This window comes from Haliotis asinina, chromosome 9, assembly GCF_037392515.1.
Source record: "Haliotis asinina isolate JCU_RB_2024 chromosome 9, JCU_Hal_asi_v2, whole genome shotgun sequence".
NCBI classification, from domain to species: domain Eukaryota; kingdom Metazoa; phylum Mollusca; class Gastropoda; order Lepetellida; family Haliotidae; genus Haliotis; species Haliotis asinina.
The window spans coordinates 4587739-4610873 of record NC_090288.1 but is presented as its reverse complement, the minus strand read 5'-3'; the positions used below and the strand labels follow the sequence as shown (position 1 = coordinate 4610873).

The 23135-nt window shown below is 38.8% G+C and overlaps 1 protein-coding gene across 4 annotated transcripts in view; it reads right to left on the bottom strand.

Moving 5' to 3' along the window:
- LOC137296873 (uncharacterized) overlaps positions 1–23135 on the bottom strand; it is a 56274-nt gene extending 33139 nt beyond the window's left edge. For all 4 annotated transcript variants that reach the window (XM_067828750.1, XM_067828753.1, XM_067828751.1 and 1 more), the window contains exons 1-22: positions 22913–23135; positions 20232–20304; positions 19500–19610; positions 18615–18739; positions 17856–18039; positions 17396–17464; positions 16867–17089; positions 16169–16281; positions 15033–15158; positions 13006–13200; positions 11386–11531; positions 10111–10256; positions 9699–9805; positions 8025–8122; positions 7561–7662; positions 6771–6908; positions 5855–5963; positions 5230–5346; positions 4468–4668; positions 1528–1637; positions 1221–1311; positions 512–649 (exon numbers count right to left, since the gene is read on the bottom strand). In XM_067828750.1, coding sequence (XP_067684851.1) covers positions 512–649; positions 1221–1311; positions 1528–1637; positions 4468–4668; positions 5230–5346; positions 5855–5963; positions 6771–6908; positions 7561–7662; positions 8025–8122; positions 9699–9805; positions 10111–10256; positions 11386–11531; positions 13006–13200; positions 15033–15158; positions 16169–16281; positions 16867–17089; positions 17396–17464; positions 17856–18039; positions 18615–18739; positions 19500–19610; positions 20232–20304; positions 22913–23058 — 2868 coding nt within the window. In that variant the 5' untranslated portion in view covers positions 23059–23135. The remainder of the gene's footprint in view (positions 1–511; positions 650–1220; positions 1312–1527; positions 1638–4467; positions 4669–5229; positions 5347–5854; positions 5964–6770; positions 6909–7560; positions 7663–8024; positions 8123–9698; positions 9806–10110; positions 10257–11385; positions 11532–13005; positions 13201–15032; positions 15159–16168; positions 16282–16866; positions 17090–17395; positions 17465–17855; positions 18040–18614; positions 18740–19499; positions 19611–20231; positions 20305–22912) is intronic.

The following is a 23135-nucleotide window of genomic DNA, read 5'->3' as shown; positions in this document are numbered from 1 at the left end:
TTAGCACATGAAATACACGGGCTCATGAGACTGAAATTTAAAAAATGCCTCTTCTGTGTAACAGAGATCTACTTTCAAACCCCCAATCCTGTACTATGCAAAGACTGTAATATTTGTTCCTCCTGTGTGTGTACCTCAACAGGAGAGGACAACTGACGGTAATTTCAGTTGTATTTCAGATCTGAATTCTGGAATAACCATTTACTACAATCATAAAAGCGTAATTTCTTTGGATGGCTATTTTAGCACTGTGTTATTTGAACCAAACTCAAAGCAAGGCTATGATGCATAGGCGGACCCAGAGGAGGTTGCATGACTGTGCAACCCCCACCGCACACCCCACACACTTGTCTGAAACTCTGATGAAAAAAAAAGTGTGTTCCCCTCTTTCTCAAAAAGCTGTATCTGGCCTGGGGATGATGAGTGGACAACGTTTATACGCATCATGACAGAATGGACATATGGTAAACAGGGCAATTGATGGTGGTAACTGCATCCGAACTCTACTGACATCTTTCTGCAGCTGAGGGGAGTAGGAGGCTCCCATGTTCTCCATCTTGTCCCATTCTCGCTGCGCCACTTCCAGCATCTTCTTCTCCATCATCAGCGTGTCGAACACCGACTCTGGCTTGTGGACGTGGATCAGCTCCTGTAGAGGAAGTAGCAGATGTGAGGAAGAGATGAGGGTTTCATGGCAGCCATATGACACTGTTCATAAACAGGACTAAAAGCCGTACCCAGATGTTTATTTCTGTCTGATTACATGCAGTAACCTGAATTTCAACATAAGGGTGTCTCTATTCAGATATTTGCATTCCTCAATTCACCCATTGTGCAATAATAGTTCAACTATACTGCAATCTTAGTTCAGCCATAATGCCATATTAGTTCAGCAAAAAAAATATCTCAACTCAACATTCATTTTCCAAAATTCAATGATCAGCAAACAGTGTGAATGTCACAGTGCAAAATAACTGTTTATTTATATTTGGCCTTTATGAACTGGATACAGAAAGAGAGAGTTTAATTCAGCCTTATAGCAGCATTCGATTTTATTTGCCTCTGACATGACTTCAGGACTACAACCACTGGAATATATCAATAAAACCACACAATACTGGAAAACAATATGCTTTTCAGTTAAGTGACTGCCATTTTGTTCTGAAAATAATCTTCCTGAGATTTTGCCTAACATGTGTAAATAGACACTGTAGTCTCACCCGGAGTGCATGTTCCAGGGCCTCAGGGATTCGGCTGGCGATGGCCAGGGTAGGGTGAAACTCCAACATAAACACATTCTTCAGGGCAGGTCTGTTCCAGGAACAAGCAGATACAGTCACTTTCAATATATGCTTTTGTTTCTGTACATTAATGACATAATGCACATCTGGGGAATTATGTGAAACATTCTTATTTGCATGATTTAAAATCTGACGGATGCAAGTCACCAGTGTGCATTGTAATTCTATGTACAGAGTATGAACTGTAGAAACTTATGGTTGTGGGTTTGAACACCTAACAACTAACCTGCTGAGGTTGATGGAAACTGGCTGTTTGGGTACAATCCGGTATGGCAACCCGAACTCTGTGTCCCCGTCTCGACACACCCTCTGAGTGTATTCTCTCTGCTCCTCAACCTAAGTAATGATAATAAGAACAACTGCAGTATGCACATGCTTCCAGTATCTTACAATTATTTCCCCAGTAAATGAATCTGTGTGCTAAGTCACGTGTGTGTATGTGCATGTGTGTAGCTCAGTGGCTAAAGCATTACCTCATCATGTCATAGACCCAGCTTCGATTCCCACATGGGTGCAATGCGTGAAGCTCATTTCTGGTGTAACCCCACCATGATATTGCTAGAGTATTGCTTAAAGTGGCATAAAACTCAGCTCTCGCACTCATGCTTCTATCATGCTCTCACTTCCCTAGAGATTATAAAAGCCAACGTGTATTTTAGAAGTTAGAAGAAAGGAAGGACACTTTATGGATGACTAATATTTAATATGATAAAAAACTTGACATCCATAAAGTATGACATATAATATCCTTCATTTGTACTATGAGACACCAGAAAGTTATTCAGTCATGTTGTAATCTTGTCCTAATGGGTACCCATCCATTGCTGCATAAACAGAGGTACGAGGGGATGTCAATAAGTTTTGAGCCTTGCATAGAAAAACACAAAATATTGGTATGAACCACATTTATTTTTCAACATAGTCCCCTCGTGAGTCAAGACATTTGTTTCATCTTTTCTGCCAGGCGCGGATGCCATCTCTGTAGAAGGCGCCATTTTGGTCGTCAAACCAAGCCTCAGTAGCAGGAATAAGCTCATTATCATCCTGAAATCTACGACCACGCAAGTGTTTCTTGAGATTTGGGAACAGATGGTAGGGGGGATGTGGCAAGATTTCCCAGTGTGTACTGGAGCATTGTCTTGATGTAGAAGAATACCACGTCTGATCTTGCCCCGGCGCCTCTCCTTGATTGACTGTCGCACTTGCCTCAACAAGTTAGCGTAATATTCCCCAATCATTATTCTTCCTTTTGGTAAGTAATCTATGTGGATGACGCCTTTGCTATCCCAGAAGACTGTCGCCATTACCTTCTGCACTGATCTGGAGGCTTTGAACTTTTTGGTCCTGGGAGAAGTGACATGTTTCCATTCCATGGATTCTTGTTTGCTCTCAGGATCTTAGTGGTGGATCCAGGTTTCATCACAGGTTACTAGCCTAAAGTGAAAATCTTCTGTTTTCTTGTATCTGGTTAGCATGGAGTTGCTTATGGTGACCCTTGTTTGCTTCATTTCATCTGTAAGCATTCTTGGCACCCATCTTGCGCACACCTTACACACTTACACATGAAGAGATGTTCATGAAGAATTGTCTTGATGGATCTGTGTGAAATGCCTGTGGTCTCCTCTAACTCGTGGAGTGTGATTCGACGATTTTCCAGCACAAGTCTATGCACTCTGTCAATGTTTTCCTGACTAGTGCTTGCTGTTGGGCGACCTGGACAGGGGTCATCTTCAAAACTCTCTCTACCATGCTTAAATTCATTGACCCATCGTTTGATGGTAGCAGATGAAGGGGAAGACTTCCCATAAACTGCTGAAAGCCTTTCTTCAATGTTCTTTGCGGAGTTTCCTTCAAGAACTAAAAACTTAATTACTGCTCTATATTTAATTTTATTTATTTTCACTGCCATGAAGGGGGTCTCTTTCTATCAATGTGAGCTGTTCAATAACTTCTGAGAGTAGAATACCAAAACTTATATATCACATCAGCTACACCCCAAGGTTCAATGTCGTACCATACACTGTGACAGCTGGGTATGAAAAATGCTCACGTCTCAAAACTTATTGACATCCCCTCGTATATTTCAAACAAAGTCACTTTGTAAGGAGACACTACAAGTAATATGTGCTTCTTTGTGGGGAAGAAAATGAAGCACTCGAAATGCTCTAGAGTCAAATTTGCACATGGTCACCCATCCACATCCTCTCTTCCATCATTGTTGCATATTGTTACCTGACATGTAATTTGTCACTTGTACATGTACACAGGATATAGAAATACCCCATACAGTATTACGTTTTGGCTGGATACTTTAGCATGTTTAGTGTCAAGTTAAGAACAATATACAATCAGGATATAAACAGACTAATACTTTAGGTGTTACTTATTACTGTCTTTACCTCAGCTGATCATCTATTTGTGCTTTCAACTGAATTATGCACATTCATGTTTTATCTGTTGAATAATGCAAAGGCTGCACATATTTCAACAAAATGTTGCAGGATTTCTGCAATTTCTAGAATATCATACAACATTCACAAGCACTAATTTTAAAGTTAAAGATCTTTCAGTTTTTTAAACCATGCTTTGAGAAATTGCAAACAAAAGTAAATAGATATTAGATGACCACTTCACTCCACTGAAACATTCAAACTTTCTTAATGCAAGATTAGGTATTACCCTTGAAGAGGTATAGTGAAATGTTTTGAACATTATTTTTAAAAGCTGGATTCTGTAAATTCTAATTTTAGCAAGTTTCACACTGAACCTCTTAGACACTTTGAAAAACAAACCAGTGTAAACAGTTCTTGAGAATTGTTTCACGTCTAACGACATTAAATGCAGTGAATGCGCATTGTATGCAAGATAATACAAAACTACTTTCCATTTATTTTGAAAACAATACAAGTGACAAAACAATTATTACAAAACTGTACCAGTCAGTTAAGGTTATGGACAGCACAATTTTTTCACATCAGTTAATCTGTCACATTTGACAAGCAATACTAGTATTAAGCCTTAGTATTAATAAAGAATCCATCATCCTAACATTCTATGATTATTGTGATTAGGAGGGGTTTTTTTGTAAGTTTTATACCAGTTTTCCAAATATAGGATCCAAATCAGTAAAAGATAAATGCTAGCTTCATACAAAAGATGTAGTTACCTGTTTATCAAGAATGGTCTTGACAAGGGTAGCCTGTTGCCTCAACAGAACACATTCTGCCCTGTAGGTCTTCACAAAGTAGGCTGAGCTGAAGTCAAACCTGGGTCGCTTGTGAATGATGTCGGTGATAACCTGGGCCAGTGACCTTCGCTCGTCTCGATCAAACACATGCTGGTAGGCTTCAAAGTAGCAGTCCAGGAGCTGAATGTTGAGAAACATTAGATATATTCGATTAGTGGAACTGTAAGAAGTGACATCAGAAAACAAATAAAATCAAACATCCAAATACAGTTAAACCACAGTGTCAAACAACACTGTGTCAAACACCATTGTGTCAAACACTACTGTGTCAAACCACCATTGTGTCAAACACCACTGAGTCAAACACCATTGTGTCAAACATTTCTGAGTCAAACACCACTATGTCAAACATCATAGTATCAAATATCATAGCATCAAAAACCAGTATCCAACACCATTGCATCAAACACAATTGTGTCAAATACCACTGAGTCAAACATCACTGTGTCAAACATCATAGTGTCAAAAACCACTGTGCCAAACAGCTGTCTTGAAGAAAAACATTTGATCCCTGCACATTCATCATTTTGTAATGAACCTCGAATAACCCGATGTATTTAAGCATGTCCCTTCAGCTTTGACAAAATGGTGTTTGACTGATCATCTTTTTTTTTTGACAGTTCCTCAAACTATGCTTCCTTAATATTACTGTTCCACCAAAGGTATGTTGGACACACTGACCTCTCTCTTACACTCTAGGAAAGCTGCTTCATTGCTCCACAAGTCCAGCATCACACCAAACCTGTCTAGCTCCTGATGGGCGTAACTCTCTATGTCGAAGTCCCCAGCGCTGTTTTGCTGTAACATAAACACTGCTTATAGAAACAATATCAGTCTTAGCTCTCCTTTCCATATCTACATTAATGTGAGCTATCAAATTAAACAGATTAATAACAGGTATCTGTAGGATTCCGCTACATATATGATGAAGTCACATTTCTTAAAATAATGTAACATCATAAAGGAACTTCAGAAAATGCTTTCACAACTTAAGTTGCTAAGTCATATTCAACATAATATGACTACTCTCATTAAGTCTTTTGAGTACTTTTGAAACAATGGCCAGGATTTGTCAAAAAAACATCACTGCAGTAGTAGAATTTATAAACAGGTCATCTCTACATCTAGTAAACTGAGATGTGGACTGATATAAGGGTATACACAGTGAAAAGGCTAAATGGGTTCTCATGCTTTTGTTCTTTATGTACAGCACACTGATAGGTTATCACAATATATTTTGATAATTTACACAGTTATGCAGCTTATTTGAGGTTTAGGCTTTACTTAAATTTTACAAGATGCTAACCGATCTTCGTCGGGATGTCTCGCTGAGTTTGATCCTGGTAGACATACGAAGATCTCGGTCCTTCTCTATGAAGTGAGTGGCTATCAGCATGAAGTCTTTCTCCAAGTGTCTGAACATCATATGGACACGTTATTGCAACAACAGGAAAACATGGACACAAGCAGAGAGCTTGATTCAATCAACATAGGAATGATAGCTTGTACAATGACACATTGGTGAAGTCAGCAAAGATGCTTTGAAAGATCAGAATGGGATATAACAAAAAAACTGTTCCAAGTTCTTATGAACCCGGGTTGGGTTGGCTTGTGGTGTGGTGTGGTGTGGTGTGGTGTGGTGTGGTGTGGTGTGGTGTGGTGTGGTGGTGTGGTGTGGTGTGGTGTGGTGTGGTGTGGTGAGGTGTGGTGAGGTGTGGTGAGGTGTGGTGAGGTGTGGTGAGGTGTGGTGTGGTGAGGTGTGGTGAGGTGAGGTGAGGTGAGGTGAGGTGAGGTGAGGTGAGGTGAGGTGAGGTGAGGTGAGGTGAGGTGAGGTGAGGTGAGGTGAGGTGAGGTGAGGTGAGGTGAGGTGAGGTGAGGTGAGGTGAATGGCAATACATTGATTACTGTTTCACTCTCCTAGCAAAGTTGTGTACATGTGAATGGATGCTTGTAATAATCCCAAGCCAATGTTTGATAGTACAAGCCCCCTCAAATATTTTGGATCATGGATCACAAAATCAAACACTGTGAATATACTGACTCTTAGCCTGGCAAAGTTTCAGTAGGCTGAGGCAAGGTAAGAAAAAGAACCAGCTTTTTACCATCTATTGGTAAGACACATAGTGACGATCACATCACTGACCCAACACTGTCATGACATATGTTTTATTCATTAAACTAAGAGTATCTAGTATAGAGAATAGGAATATGGTGGCACTCACTCTACATCTGTGACAGCCACGTCATACATGATGTAGTAACCTCTCTGGTCAACAACATGGATGCGACCCTCCTCAATGGTGTAGAAGTCGTCATGGTTTTCTACCTCTGAGAATTCTATAAATTCTGACTCACTCATTCTGTAAATATAGATTTGAAAGTGAACATGTCCCTGTAAATATGATTCACAATAATATTTTGTTTCTGGTAAGTATTACATACACTGTGTAATCTAAGAGAGAAAACTATAAACACTGCCATTTATCCTAAAGCAGTGTTGAACGAGATATGCGATTGATCAAGAGTGAGTGAGTAAGCATGGTTTTATGCAGATTTTAGCAATATTCCAGTAATACCATGATGGGGGACACTAGAAATGGGCCTTATACTTTGTACTCATGTGGAATTGAACCTGGGTCTTCAGCATGATGATCAAACGCTTTAACCAATAGGTTCACACACTGCCTCAGATTGATGGTTAAGTACTTCCAGTATCTAGCTCTGACCATGTAGACACAGTATCTTCTTGTGTATTATCAGAGGATCAAGAGTATTAAATGACTGAGTGTTGTTTACTCTACTGAAAACAGTATTCCAGTTACATCACAGCATGTCAACTCACTATGGGCAGACAGCCCAAAGTGAAGCAAATCTGAGATGTTTACCACTGTGAAAAACCCAGAAGCATTGGTATGGTGCTGAGATACCAAACTGCAATAGCCCTTGTCATTAGGAACTAGAACTGAGGATCCAGTATTCCCAGTGGACAGATATCAGTTTTGCAGGACTTACTTGAAGTCAGCTGGTGTATTGTGGAGATAGCTGTGAGACCCGAGACCTCCGCCACCACCGACTGTACCATCTGTCTCCGTGTTGCGACGATGGTTCTGTGTGCTGAATAAATCACAAAAACAACTCATTTGAGACTATATCTATTTCATCTCTAGGTCAAGGGGAGGTAACTCAATGTCTAAACATACAATCAGATTGCATGAATATATTTCAGTGTTCCTTGGCCAAAACAAGATGGTTTATATTCTTACTTTGAATATTTTCGGAGGAGAACTCCTCATCTTTGTACCTTGAGTGTGCTAGAACAGAGGGAGAGCCTTAGTCACTACCATAACTTTATGTTGAGTGTAGTGTGCAGAAAGTCTAAGTTGTGTGTAACTTGTCCGATGGGCAACTGTTACGTCATCTTTGTGGTACAATGACTCTATCCACTAGACAACAGCGCCTCTCAGCAGTCTACAAACCTTTGTCTCTTCATGCTGCCTGATTCATGTGACAGTCCCCCATCATTGATGGTCAGGGTTCTCTCAATGGAGCGGAAGTAGTTCAAGATGCTGAGGCACTGCAAAATACCTTCAGGATTAGATCTAGATCTGTCAGATTTCTGATGCCAACAGCAAAACCAGGTGTAACTCAAGGTATGTCTGGGATTACGTTTTCTCTGTAAAGCACAGATTCTAGTACTTTTGTTTGGTTAAATCCGTTTGGACTAGAAAACAAAACTTCTTCCATGTTTTAGTTCTGGGCATTCAATAAGAAAATGAAATTCATCCTCTACATAAGTTTAATTTACATAACTTACAATAGCGATACTGATGTGGAATTCCACCTTGTCTACCAACATTTTTATCAATTTATGAGATACTTTTCCAAACAGAAAACTGTTTTCATTTTAGAATAAAAACATAATGTTGAATATTCATTAATATCAGCCATTATTGATTGAATGCTGAAATTCATTATCCTTGTTTCAAAATTGAATAGAATCAACCACCTTGGTTCTCTCAAACAAAACTGAATCCATAAGTAAATAAAACATTTGTAACATGATACACCCACATTCTACGTCCTATTTTGTCAAAATCATGCAACAAGTTACATAAGGAAAATCTGTTCTGGGTACCTATCCATTGGCATTTTAAGCAGTTTAAACCAGTATTTAATTACTCTCAACAACGAATAAATATAAATATAATGTCTATCACATTCTGCTAAATCATTAACATTAGTACTTTTATAACTTTTACACAATACAAACTTGCAAAACCTGACATAAATTGTTCAACAAGAGACCAGATTTGACCAGATTTGACCAGATTTGACCGATTTCTGATGTATATAATATTATTGGCTATTCTATCCTGGCTATTAAGTGTCTGACTCTGAAAGTGTGGTCAAATCGTGGATGACACTCAACCTTATGAAAGTATTACAATGTGCACTTTACTAAAAATGTGTAATTCCAAATATGATATATTTTACATTTGACCATTTTCTAAATGGCATTGTGTATTTACAGCATATGGTGTTGGAAAAGTATTTGATGTTGAATACACATAACAATATTCAAAGTTTCAGTTATTCTTTAATACAGCCTTCATCTTAATGAGTCACAGAACAGACAAGTCAGCATGATGTGAGAGGAAACCTGAACTGATCGAGGTATTAAACTTTTATCATTCTGCTGAAAGCCTTGTGTATAATCTAATATTGTGCTAAGCAAACCAAGATTCATCATTAGGCAAACCTAATTTTTAAACATAACAATCATAGGATTCTGGTTTGTCTATGAAACACAACTGTTACACTGACAACTGCACCACCAGCTCCCCATGAATTCTTTTAAGGTTTCCTGCCAGACTATATACATCATGACTTGTCAGCATGGTGTGAGAGGGAAACCTGAACTAATAGAGGCCTTAGACATTCCCTGTCTAAGACTTTAAACAGTATGGTTTGATTAGGCCAATCTAAGATTCTAACTTGTGTTCATCAGATTCTGGAATGTCTATTAAAAGCACCACTGTGACATACACAATGCACTACTCTGCAAGTGCTAAACTTGTTCATCTAAGGGAGATAAGTACGGTATGCACTGTTTCTATACGCCACCATGTAAAGTGAAAGTCACCACTAACCGATCTGCGGAGATCTCTCAGCCTCAGATGCCTCAACTGAAGGAAGGACAGGTACGCCCCCTGGATGTTAACAGAAGCATTCTGGTTGTGTTCTCCTTCATCAAGACCTGGGGTAGAATAGTACATCATCAACACTTACATTACAGCATTTGAGTCACAAATTCACAAAGTAAAAAACAGTATCTCGGATGTGGAATTTCATTTGTCACAATTTTAAAAATGTAATTTTGATGTTACATGTATTGGTGTTGTGTGCCAAAAAGGTATCATGACACATTCAGATTGAGTCATACAAAAGTCTTTAAGCCAATTTCTGTCAAACTTAATGAAAACCTTAAAATCTTTTAAAAGATGAATGAAGATAAGCTTGACAAATTCATAACCTGATACACTTGATATACTTAGTGTATACCTAGCATCTGTACTGTGTTTACATAATCGTAACTGTCCTTCCTTTTACGAGCACTAGAAGCCCTGGTATGACTCCCGCTGAAGTTGACGTTCTCCAAATCCCTCTCGTCAAACTCCTGAGGGCTGGCTTGATCCTGCCTCTCAGCACTACAACACACAAACCATCCTCCTTGTGACAAGAAGTGTTTAACAAGAATGTCATCTGAAAACTATGACCCGTGAAGGTCCCGGGGTAGAATAGGCCTTCAGCAACCCATGCTTGTCGTAAGAGGCGACTAACGGGATCTGGTGGTCAGGCTTGCTGACTTGGTTGACACATGTCATCGGTTCCCAGTTGCGCAGATCGATGCTCATGTTGTTGATCACTGGATTGTCTGGACCAGACTCGATTATTTACAGACCACCGCCATATAGCTGTAATATTGCTGAGTGCGGCGTAAAACTAAATTCACTCACTCACTCTCTGAAAACTATTCTTGACTTGTGACACGAAGTGTTTAACAAGAATGTCATCTGAAAACAATTCTTGTGAATGAATATAGAGTCTATAGCCAACAATGTTATGTGCAGAACCAGTGGTTGATAGTGTCAACAGCATGTCACGTAAACTGGGGTTGTCTCCCCTGGTTTTCACAGATTATGTAGACTAATAAGAGGAAATGTCAAAGATAAAGTGCCTTTAAGTCTGTTTGTACAATTTGTGTGTTTGCTTGCTTGCTCGTTGTTCAACATTAATCTCAGAAATATTTCAGTCTGAAATCTTTATAATTGGTCTACACAAGTGGGATACAATGACATACATCAACCATGTCACCAGGACACCCTGATCCATAACCTAATGACCTACTACAACCTGCATCGGTTGCTGGGGACCTACTTTCACATGATATGCAGATTAGGTAAATTTGATTTGCTGAGCACTCGAAAATATTAAATGAGAAAACAATGTCTTAAAAATGATCCCTGTGAAGATTTAAAGGGAGGACCAACCTCACATATTATACTGGGTTTTTGATTATAAACATGCTCATAGCATCAACCACTGGTTTGTCAAAATCACATGCATAAACATATCATCTGAATAAAAGCAAACTAAACTGCATTCACTAACTCATGCTTTCAGCCAAATGTGATGTCAACAAATTCATTTTAAAATGAAACACTGAAAATCTGAATAAGACACTCAGATTGAAAAAGAACAGATGGTATGCAAAACAGTAAAATGTGAAAATAAAGACAATCACTGAATTGTGTGAATCAGAGAGAAAATACCTACTCAGAGTACAGTTCTGGATTTGAGTATATCTTTTTCCACACCTGCGTGGTGTTGCTATGGGTGCGGTGTGATGTCACAGAAGCAGCTTGCACATGCGGGGGATCCCGTACCATGCCTGCTTGTTGACGTAGGGTGTCTTGAACTGTCTGTGTGCCAAATCAAATCAGTCATGCAGTGCAGGAAACAAGACATAAAGACCTGTATTTCCAAGTCTGAGTTTTGTCAACAAAATGGCCACCAAGTGGGAAATGGTCATACAGGTGTTTCAAATATATATAAAGCAGTGCAGAATTGTGCTGCATGTGGACATGTAATACTGAAAACAAAGATACCAGTAATGCATTATCATGCTAGTGGCAACAACAGTAAAAGCTGCGTGTTGAGGTTTAGTCTGTTTGTGCAGATTTGTTTGTGTATTTCCAAGGAGACATAAACACATCTACAATGCTGTAATTGAGGCATCTTCGATATTCAGAGTTCCCTTTGGTTTCAAAATCCAAACTCCATCCTTCAGTGTGATGGGTTGTTTGGTTGGTGTTACTTTGTATAACCTCGGATCTCATCAGATTCCAAATGAAGAGGCATATCAAATCAGAGGAATTGATTTGATTTCGTTGAGACAGGATGGAAATGAACTATCTAGCTTTGTAGAAACAACCGGACTGGCTTATCATACACACCAACATGTTTACATTTAGTGAAAGTGTAGCTAGAAGAAAGAAGACAAGATAGCGACATGTTCAAAGAATGAAGCAAAATTCTTGTCAAGCTGAGAAAATAACAAATTACAAGTTCAATATTCATACCCATGAATCATTGCATTAACCATACGCTTACGTTTGTTGATATTCATTGGCATCTTTCTTGATCATTAAATTAGGTTACACAAAAACCATGGACCAGCAGCTGCAGGTAAGGGAACCTGGATGTCTGCGTGGCAGGATAATGAATCAAGCAGAGCAAATGGCACAACATGTAAAACTGGCTTCAAATCAAAGGGTATGTCTCCAACTATTTAAACAACACATGATTACATGGTAAATATGAAATTTAATATGACTTTCTATCAGATGAGACTACACTTAGATTAAGTATTGAAACACTGTGCCAAGGTACCTTGAGGTGAAACAGTTTCAACCAAAGTTGTTGTCTGCACTGATTTTGAAAGTATTACTGCTAAACAGATTAATTTTTTGGTGTTTTACATGTTTAGCATATATAAGGAAATGTTCTAAATGATCTGTATCCTGACTTCAGTCACTGGTTGGAAGCCCATGTCACCAGTGAAGTGTCTTTGGCTGATTCCACAAAAAAGAGACCAAAATCTGCAGATAACAAATAGCTCAGGTATTTTCCTTGCCAGAGTTTCACAGTGTGTTATAATGGATATCCCACTGTCCAGACACATTAGCAAGTAGTCAAGACCCGAGTCTCACAACAATTCTGCTACTTTTAGCCTATAATACTTCACATATGCTAATAACTGCACTGTCCTACAATATGCAAAGTAAATGATCATTACCCTACTTTATTAGTGTCTTGCAAACAAATGCAAGAGAAAGTGGTAAAAATCCAAATAATTTACAGGTGAGCAGAGATAAAATCATGCATGTGACCTACCTCTGCATCAGTCACATGTAGGAAGTGAGCTTGGACTCGCAGAACTTCATCAACGTTGTTGGTCTGACGGAGTTGAGTCCATCGCTTCTCCAGGGTGGAATCCTTCTTTGACTTGAGAGTGATGAATGACTGCCAGTTGGCATCCTTCAGGAGGGCGTGGTGTGGGGAGTCAGAACCCCATGCCTCCTGTCCGGCCTTCAAGCAAAATGTTATGAGATATGTTTCAATAGTTATTTGTCAATAAGGTAGGATTTGACCCAAAAAGTATAAAACCATATGCTGTTCAGTAGATCACTGTGAAGTTTGCAGAAACAATAGCTGAGTACATGATTAATCATATAAAAGCTGATGTCATTGAGATTAAACAGAAGTTTTACAGCTACATCTTGTTAAGTTTCTTCCATATTGTCATGTAATGAAAAGGTTTGATAACATTGGCTGGCTTGTTCTGCTGTCTGCTCAAATTCTTTGAATCTAATTCTACGCTTGCTCATACATTGTTGTTAACTCTCTGAGATCTATTTCTTAATTTGTGGTGATTACATTTATAACTTGTGCAGGCACATTCACCTCAAGCTTGTTAAAAAACATCACTAAAGTACTATCGGAAGTACAAAAAAAACCCTAATTAGGCTGTTACTCTGTATCCCTAAAATTTACACAACTAGAAATAGGATATCTTGAAATAACCCACTTCTACCTAACTGGACATTGAGTGAGATGCGTAATAGGATAGCCGAGAAAAGCATGTTTACTCATAAAATTGGGCAAAACCTAGACAAAATACGAATAGCTTATGATAACAATATATCAGACTGTAGATGGCAGTTAGGTCACTTAGCAGGTATGACAATGGACTGTTGACTCACCTGGCATGAAATACATATGCTACGTACAGGGGTGATCTCAAAGATATCTTATGTTTTTTCATGTGTGTAGAATGTTTCCCATCTATTAATTAACATCTTACGTGTCTTTCTTTTCATTAAGTTTATGTTGAGATTTGTTAAAGAGTATGATACCCATAGAGAAGTATAAATCAACCATTGTATTAAAAGTATCAAAACATATTGATCAACAGGACTGGATATCATTTATAATTGTTATCACATGCAGTTTACTTCCCACTTTTAATTCCCCCAAAAGGATGACCTTATCTTAGCTGATATCTTGATTCCCCAGGCCAGACCTCAACCACTGTCCTGGTTTTGGTTTTTTGAGATGACCCCTCCACCCTGTACTTGTTTCTTTATGCATTGATAGTGAGACTCCAAGGTAGCTACATCCTTAATAGTTTCAGCAAGTTATTATGTTTGTGTCTGCAATCGTTATAATGAAGCTATGTTTAATTTCACAATGAGCACATAAAAAATGTCCTTTGTAATACAATATCATCGCGCTCTAATAAGCATAAGGCTATGGTCTGTGTCAAATAAGTCACTTTCGACTTGGAAAAAACACCAGAAATGCTTGGCTCATTTCTGCATTAATCTGCCCTCGGTAAATTCCTTATTCTCCGTGTCCTCCCTCAATACCACTGAGACTGTAGTTAGGTCGAAGTTTGTTTAACAGATATTTGACACTTTCACATACAAACTACATAAATTGTAGCTATAAAGGCCAAAAAACATTTTTTTCCTCTATTTTCGTCACTACTTCACATGTTTGACCCCAGTTAACTCAATCCTGTCATACATCACCACCCACAGGTTGACCTTAAACATCAACCCAGTACAACATCCTTCACTGTTTGGCCTCATTCACCTCAACCCTGTCATACACGATCACTTACTGTTTGTCATCACTCAAGTCAACCCTGTCATACATAATCACTCACTCTTTGTCATCACTCACCTCTACCCTGTCAAACACAGACACTTTGTCATCACTCATCTCAATCCTGTCATATGCAATCACTCACTCTTTGTCATCACTCACCTCAACCATGTCATACATGTTCACACACTGACTGACATCACTCATCTCCCCTTGTCACACATGATCACTCACTGTTTGACATCACCCACCTCAACCCTGTCATACATCTTGAATGTGTTCATGTGCTCCTGCTTGATGAAGATGTGCTTGAACCTGCGGTTGATGGCGGCAAACAGCTCCATCTCATCAGCACTGCTGTGGATACTGTCCAAGTCCTGCGAGAAAATATGACATGAACACAATTCTGCAGATCATAACTACATAAATTTTCTTAAATACAGTGCAGATCTTAGCAGAAGTATGTTAACACTCAATAAATCCTTCTTTTATTCAACATAACAAGTACATTTGTACTACTCAAAAAAAACGAAAGAACATCTGATTCTTTAATGTCACAAAGGTAGTTCTGTTTGAATTAGGTGTCCCTTAATATCTTTTGACCAGTATGTATGATTAACAACTAAAGACAGTCAACATATGTCATGTTTGGGACTACATTTTCTTAGTAAAGTACAAATTCTAAGTTGAGTCGAACCCGCACCCTTAGAGTCAGGCACCTGATCGCCAGCACAGAAAGTCAGCTGCCTAACCCGCTCAGCCAGCGCAACTTCCACATTGTGTAATCATAAACACAGTCAAGTCAAATACTAGTATTTTGGAAAGGAGCAGTTAAAGTTTGTAAAGTTTAGAATTGCCTCCCATTTGTGTGCTTGCTTCTGCTGATAATTTGAACTGCTTATTCCTCTATGAGTCTTGACAATTCAGCATTGTGCTAATGCTCTTTTCAAAGTCACAAAAAATCCACAACCAAGGCTAACAAAGCATGATAAATACATAACTGTATTGCTAATTCACATGGCATTAATCATTCAAACACATCACCATGTTGACTTTCCTTACCTTGATAGCAGTTGACTTTAAGAACAACATGCTCTTCTTTCTTAGAGTCTTAGAGTTGCCTCATTGCGATCATCATAAGGGTTAAAATGTTTTACAGAGATGTTTAATGATTGAAGGGTTGGCCCTTCATATCTAAGTTCCAGGGTTCAACTATAAACATGGAACTATTGAGTATTTCTGGTGCTTCCAGCCATGATATTGGTAGAATATTGCTAACATTGGCATAAAATCATACTCAGTTTCCCTCCATATATATAATTGATACTGTTTTGTGCTCTATTTCCTGTTGACTTGCTATAAAGACATTCCTATAACTGTCACTCACAAACTGAATGCCATATATGTTGACCAGGAAGGCAAGTTGTGGCTTCAAGGCATCAAAGTCGGTTACATGACGGGGAAGACACAGGTTGTGTTCATCTGATGCCAGACCGCCTCCTGAAAATCATGGAACAACATAAATAGTGTACAACCTTGGTACAACTTAAGTATCCCTTTAAATTTGGATCCAGAAAGAATATCCCCCAAGATACTGAACAGTTGTGCTCCGCAACCAAAACCAGTCCATCCCAGTCCGTCCAAGATGTTTCCATGGAAACCAAGAAAAATCTAAATGACAAACACCTGCAAATAGCAAAAGCCGCAACTTTTGTTTTTATTAAATATATCTAATAGTTTTTGTTGAAAAGTATGGAATGTTTTTTTTTAAACAAGATGATTACAGACGGACAGAATGACAGATAGACAATGCATAGACTATATCTCCCTGCAGAACGTGCAGAGTTGGGGTGGGGATGTTAAATATCACTGACTCAGCCACTCAAACTGAAAGCATATTTTAGCATATTCACAACCCATCCTTGTCAAAAGAGGTGACTAAATTGCATAAACAAGACTTGAATATTTACAAACTGTCACCATACAGCTCAGACATTGCTGAATCTGGTGTTAAACAAACGATAAAGGTAGATGCAGAATGTCCTAATTACACACAGACAGTTTCCACTTGTCATCATCACTCACCTGCAGCAGCAGCAGCATACAGCATGGAGGAGGAGGGGAGAGGGTTAGTGGACAGGAGGGTGAGGTTGATAGGGGGTGGGGCAGGGACTGGGGTTGACATTGAACGTGTGGAGGCAGCTGAGCTTGGGCGTGATGCAGGTCCTGATCGAGGACGACTTCCAGGGAACAGGCCCATGCCATCGTCATAACGCGATGCAAAGCGAGAAGCACCAGTTGTCTCCTCCTGGAAGAGAAATTGGCATGGAATACAAGGATGAAATATCAGATGTTGAATTCACAGAAAGTCTTTATAATAAGGAGGTTGATTTCTCTGATGCTTAGATCAATACATTCACTTACATCTAGCGTCTATTATATCTTTTACTTTGCTTGACATTGGCGTATCAGTTATTTTGCAATCTTGCAGTGTTGATGAATATTTTTCCAAAATGTGATTAGTTAGCCATTATCATGTCAGAAAACTGATCAAATGGGAATGGTTTGTACTGAATGTACTGAAACTTTACTGATAATATAGACACATACTCACCTGATCAACTTTTTCTAGGTCTGGAGGCGCAATCTCTAACTGGTGACTCACTGGCAACCATTGGAGAATCTGAAGATCCATTTAGTAGATCTAATATCTCAGTCTCAAACATCTATTGCAGTTACTATGATTCAAAGGGGAAATCTTTAGACTTGCTTTATGGATGAAAACAAAGAAGAATCTTAAAAAATCAGAGTTGCCAAAAATATTGGAAATTATCTGTAATGATGATAATTAACAGACATTTCTAATTAAATATCCTCAATTTTTACATGACAAATTCCTGCACTGTGATAATAAAATTCTCAAATAATGTCAGTTAAATGTTGAACAAGAAATGAGCCCTGGTCCTCGTCATAAACTGTGAATTTGACATATTTAACATTTGACCACCACATAAATAACATGCCACCAGCAAAACTGTTTATTGAATAAAATATGTTATTTCCACTGAGTTTACCCTGAGATACTGGTTGAATTGTTTGACAGAGTGGAGGTTGCAGATGAGCCAGCGGAGGTAGATGAGCAGGTCGTCCATCTTGATGGCAGTGACTGGAGTGTCCTTACCCTCCAGCAGACTCTCCCGAGCCACGCTGAGGCGTTGGGCGCGCTGCACGCAGTCGTGGTACTCATTCAGGATGTGACTGCAAGCATCCATAAGGTAGCTACATCCATGTCACACACCAGATCAAGTTAGACCAAAACATCATATTTCTGTTCAGATTATTCTATAACATAATACACCAGACCAGGTTTAATACAATTGTGTCGACCAATGAAATCACATGAATCCAGTTAAATTGAGAGACCAACCACACAAAGATGAACAATGTCATACATCTGATTGTGTAAGACGAAGAACATCATACATCAGATCAGGTTAGACCAAGAGCATACACAACATCAGGTAAGACCATGAGCATACACAACATCAGGTTAGACTGTCATTATTTAACAATAAATCAGGTGATACACTTGCAACAAATGTACAAATAGCGACAAAAATGACCAAGACATAAAATGTTGAACAAGATCTTTCATCACTCCCTTTTGAAAATGTTGCATCACTGCTGTATCAACTGTCAACACCAAATCAGAGGTATCTGAGGGACACAACTGGGACACAACTTGCACAACTGAACTGATTGTTCTCACCTGCCTCACTCCTAACCCTCCAACATACAAAGGGAAAACAATTATAGACAATGAGAAAGCTTACCTGAGTTTCTTCTGATAAAGTGGGTACAGGGCTTCTATAGTGCTGGTGTGTTCACAGAATCTCTTCCATCTAAGCATGTGCAGGTGCTTGCACTGAACCAGCTGCTGAATCCGTTCTGTGAAATACTGAACACAAGCACAATAAAACAGATCAATGCCTAAATACCCCAAAACATAATTTCACACATATCCTACAGAAAATTGTAAGCAGCTGTTTCAAACAAAACAATCAAGATCAACAAACAGATCAGAACAAAACTTCATTGAGCCCTGAGAGTCGCACAGTATTATTATTTGTACCGAATACACATCTTTGACTTTATTAAGTGATTTGGTTGTTTCTTTCAGAGCAATTACATGCATCATTTCATCCACCAGTCCATGTGATCAACATAAAGTTAGACTAGTGAAAGCAAGGTATTTATGATATAAATAAAGGTAAGGAATGATAATCTTATTCTTTTGACACTCAAATACATTCTTCTGACAAAGTCAGTTCTAGATGATTGTCACAGGCAACTACTATGCTCTAATGCGACATCCTATGGATAGATGTCTACAAGACTGTTCAATATTTGTGGCCTAGGGAGGGTGATGATGACATTTATCGAGATACATACACAATGTGAATGACCCCTCCTAAAATTTATGGAAAAAGTCATGTTGTATTGATTTGTATATGCATGTCACATACAAATCAATGACAACCCCACCTCCCTATATTTTTTATGCGTACCTTTTTAGTATTGTTGTGTGCAAAATTGCTAACCCCCCATTGTACATGTGTACAAAATTGCTGATCCCCTACTCCATGACCATAAATTATGAACAGTCCTAATGATTGTGTTGGGTCATTCCATGGGTGTAATTTCCCAGTATGGTCTACCTGATGAAGAAGTAGAGGAAGACTCTGTGGGGTGTATTCAGGAGCTTCAGCATTCATCATCTCCATTTTCATCAGGTCAGCCTGTACCCTCAGAGGCTGGGCCTCACTCACCTGCACACACATCATCATTGTAGGCATTGGCACAAAAAGAGACATGGCTGCTCAAACTGATAGGATCCATCAATAATACAGTCAGCATTTAGACACCAAGACACTATACACCAGTGTAGATCCAGGTTAGAACTGATCTTCAGTAACCCATGCTTGTCTACGAGGTGATTAACGGGATCAGGAGGTCAGACTCGCTGACTTGGTTGACACATGTCATCGTATCTGAATTAAGTAGATCAATGCTTGTGCTGTTGGTCAAGGGTTTGTCTGGTCCAGACTTGATTATTTACACACCCCTGTCACATAGCTGGAATACTGCTGAGAGCAGCATTAAATAATAACCAAACCAAACCATTTAACACTGTACATTAATGCAAACACTGTATATCAATGCAATGACTTCTTTCATCGACAAGTTAGTTTCTTTCCTAGCAGAGGGATTTTTGTGTTTAATAACGAGAGATTAAATTTTGAATTATCTGGATGGTTATTGTAAAGAAATGCCAAAGATAGGTTACTGTACACTTATTCTCTTTAAAAGTGTTTGCGGTTGAAATGAAAGTGTAACAACTCATGAAAGGAGATATAATCAAGTTGATAAATAACATCATATACATTCACCTGCATAGCTCTCTTGATGATCATCTTTCTTTCAAGACGGAAGTGCTCCACACTGCTAGGTATCGGCACTGAGCTAAAACAGAAAATAGGTACTGGGTAAATCTCTCTCAATGTTATTTGTAAATGAGACATGTCTGAACAATTCCTGTGAAGTTCTGACTTAGGAGTGGTCTTCAGGAAAACTTCTGTGCCATGAGATGTGAATAGGTGGTTGTGCTCACTGACTTTGCTGATCAATTTTCCCACAAGTAAGTTTTAAGATTTGTGTTCTTAGTATTGACCACTCTAATGTCCTGATTCTATTATTTACATGTTGCCAGAGTATAGCTGAAATATTGTTGTATGGCATTAGACTACAAGTAAGCAATGAGAGACTTATACAACATCAAAATATTTAGGGATTGACTTCAACATTGGTTGTCATTTGTAAGTATCTCTTTCCATACTGATCTGAAGCAAGAACCCAGAAACTAGGTGTATATAAAATATTTCAGACTGAAATCAACCAACAACAAGAGTTTGCCACTAACATTTATAACATATTTACTAGTTTTTATTTTTTGGCCACATAAAAAAATCCTGAAATGACTGGTGTCTCAATAATCAAAATAGGGTCAAGATCACCCAAACCAAGTGGCATCTGCAAAATCACTGAATGTAGACTGGGGGACGTGATGATGATGTTTCAATAGAGACTCCATGTTCAACGTGAGTGACACCCCCTCACCACCACCCCCAATTAACAAAGTAAGTGACTCTCTGCTTGTCATGTACACAATGACCAACCCCCTAGAACATGTGTATAAAATTGATGAGACCCCTCCTACCCTTCTCTCCAGAACAATATGGGTGACCACCCCTTAAAATCATCATCACTCCCCCTTGGCCATAAATTATGAACAGTCCCTTATGGACAAACATATGAATGGACGAAAGAAATATTATTACATTAACTGGTCCAGGATGGATAAATTCATGAACAAACAGTCTTAACATGATGGGAAATGACAAAGGCATGTGCAGGTCTCTTACACCATCTTTAAAATCATGTTTGACATTATGCTGGACAGGTCTCTACTGTTCTAGAATCTACCAGATGACGCTGAACAATCTTCTAAACTTCAAGACTGAATTTTAACTGAAATTCTGGTTAAGAATGATTTACAATTTTGGAGGCATACAAGCAAACATATTTTGTGGTCATATTATGCTAAATATTATGTAAATAACATTAATTTCACTGACTTATCAATATGTAACCATTAGCGTAAGGAAACTTGTAGACAAAAGCACACAATCTGTGATATTGTTCAGTGTAACAATGCAACACTAGCCTTGCCCATTGTTTGACCCGATTCAGCTGCACCAATTAGTGAATGCAACCTACTTGGATCTGTGGAAACATCAATACCAAGAGTGACCTCTTGGTTAAAAAATCAAATGCCTCATATTATAACCTGCAATTTATTTACATACACTGAAACACCATTGTGTTCCATGTAGAATGGACTGGCTGGGTTTTCAAGATACGCATTAATGTGAAATGCAGAGAATGCATGAACCCAGAAAAAAAACTTCAGTGAGTCCTGAGAGTCGCACAGTATTATTATTTGTACCGAATACACATCTTTGACTTTATTAAGTGATTTGGTTGTTTCTTTCAGAGCAATAACATGCATCATTTCATCCACCAGTCCATGTGATCAATGATTCATTCTAAGCTCTAATGAAACTATCAAAATATATAGTTTCCTAAAACTAATAATTGGGGGTCCCCCGAACCCAAATGTTTGTGAGTTGAGGTAAGACTCTGACCAGTGTAAATACCTTGAGTTAACTGAGATCTGACACAAACTACTAACTAACAATTGAGAAGGAATGCGCTGTGACTAAACCTGTGAAAAACGAGGTTCAACACATCAAGGTTAGACACAACACATCTGTGTTTGACTGTACCCATCTTGGAAATGAACCCTGAGCAAAACATTGACCACATTGATAACTTCAATTCATTGGTTGGTTGGCTTATGTTTAATGCTGGCGCCACACTCACAATATTCTAGTATATGGTGGCAGTCTGTAAATAAGCAAATCTGGACCAGACAGTCCACAGATCAACAACACGTGCATCCATCTACACATATGAGATATGATGACATGTGTCAGCCAAGTCAATGAGCCTGACCATCCGATCCCATTGAGGGCTGGTCGCCTCTTACTACAAGCATGGCTTACAGAAGACCAATTCTAACTCAGATCTTCATGGGTCCCCTTGATAACTGTTCTTACAGCATGTGAAATGATCTAAAGATCCAGGGCCTAGATTTTCGAAGCTCTCTAAGCACTAGGATAGTCATTAGTGCCATACATTAACACTAACTTATGACTATTTAAGCACTAAGAGACCTTAAAAAATCTAGGCCCAGGTTAGAAGTGACCAATCACTACAAGGATCAGGTGGTCTGGCTTTTTGACATGACGGTGGTGTGTCATCGCAACTTGACCATGTGGGACATTGCTCACAGTATCAACCACTGGTTTGTCTGTCTCAGACTCAATTACGTGTACTTACAGGTAGTGGTAATAATTAAAGTCTGAATGTGCTACATACAAACTACTTCTGTGCCATGTATTAGACTGAAAAAAAAACAACAACAATAAAACCTGTTTCATAAAGGTACCTGACTGAGAACTTGGGTGAAATTCCATGAAGTATCTCGTTTTCTTCCAGTTCACTCTTCAGGTCGGCCAACTCAGTGCGGAGATCCTTCTCAAGGTCAGTGACCTTGTCATTAGTGGAGGGTTTGTATATTTCTTCTAACTCCATCGTGTGTAAATATTGGTATCCAATCACTGTACAAGTTGGAGTTACTGTTCAGTTGGCAGATATTGCATGGCTTTCAA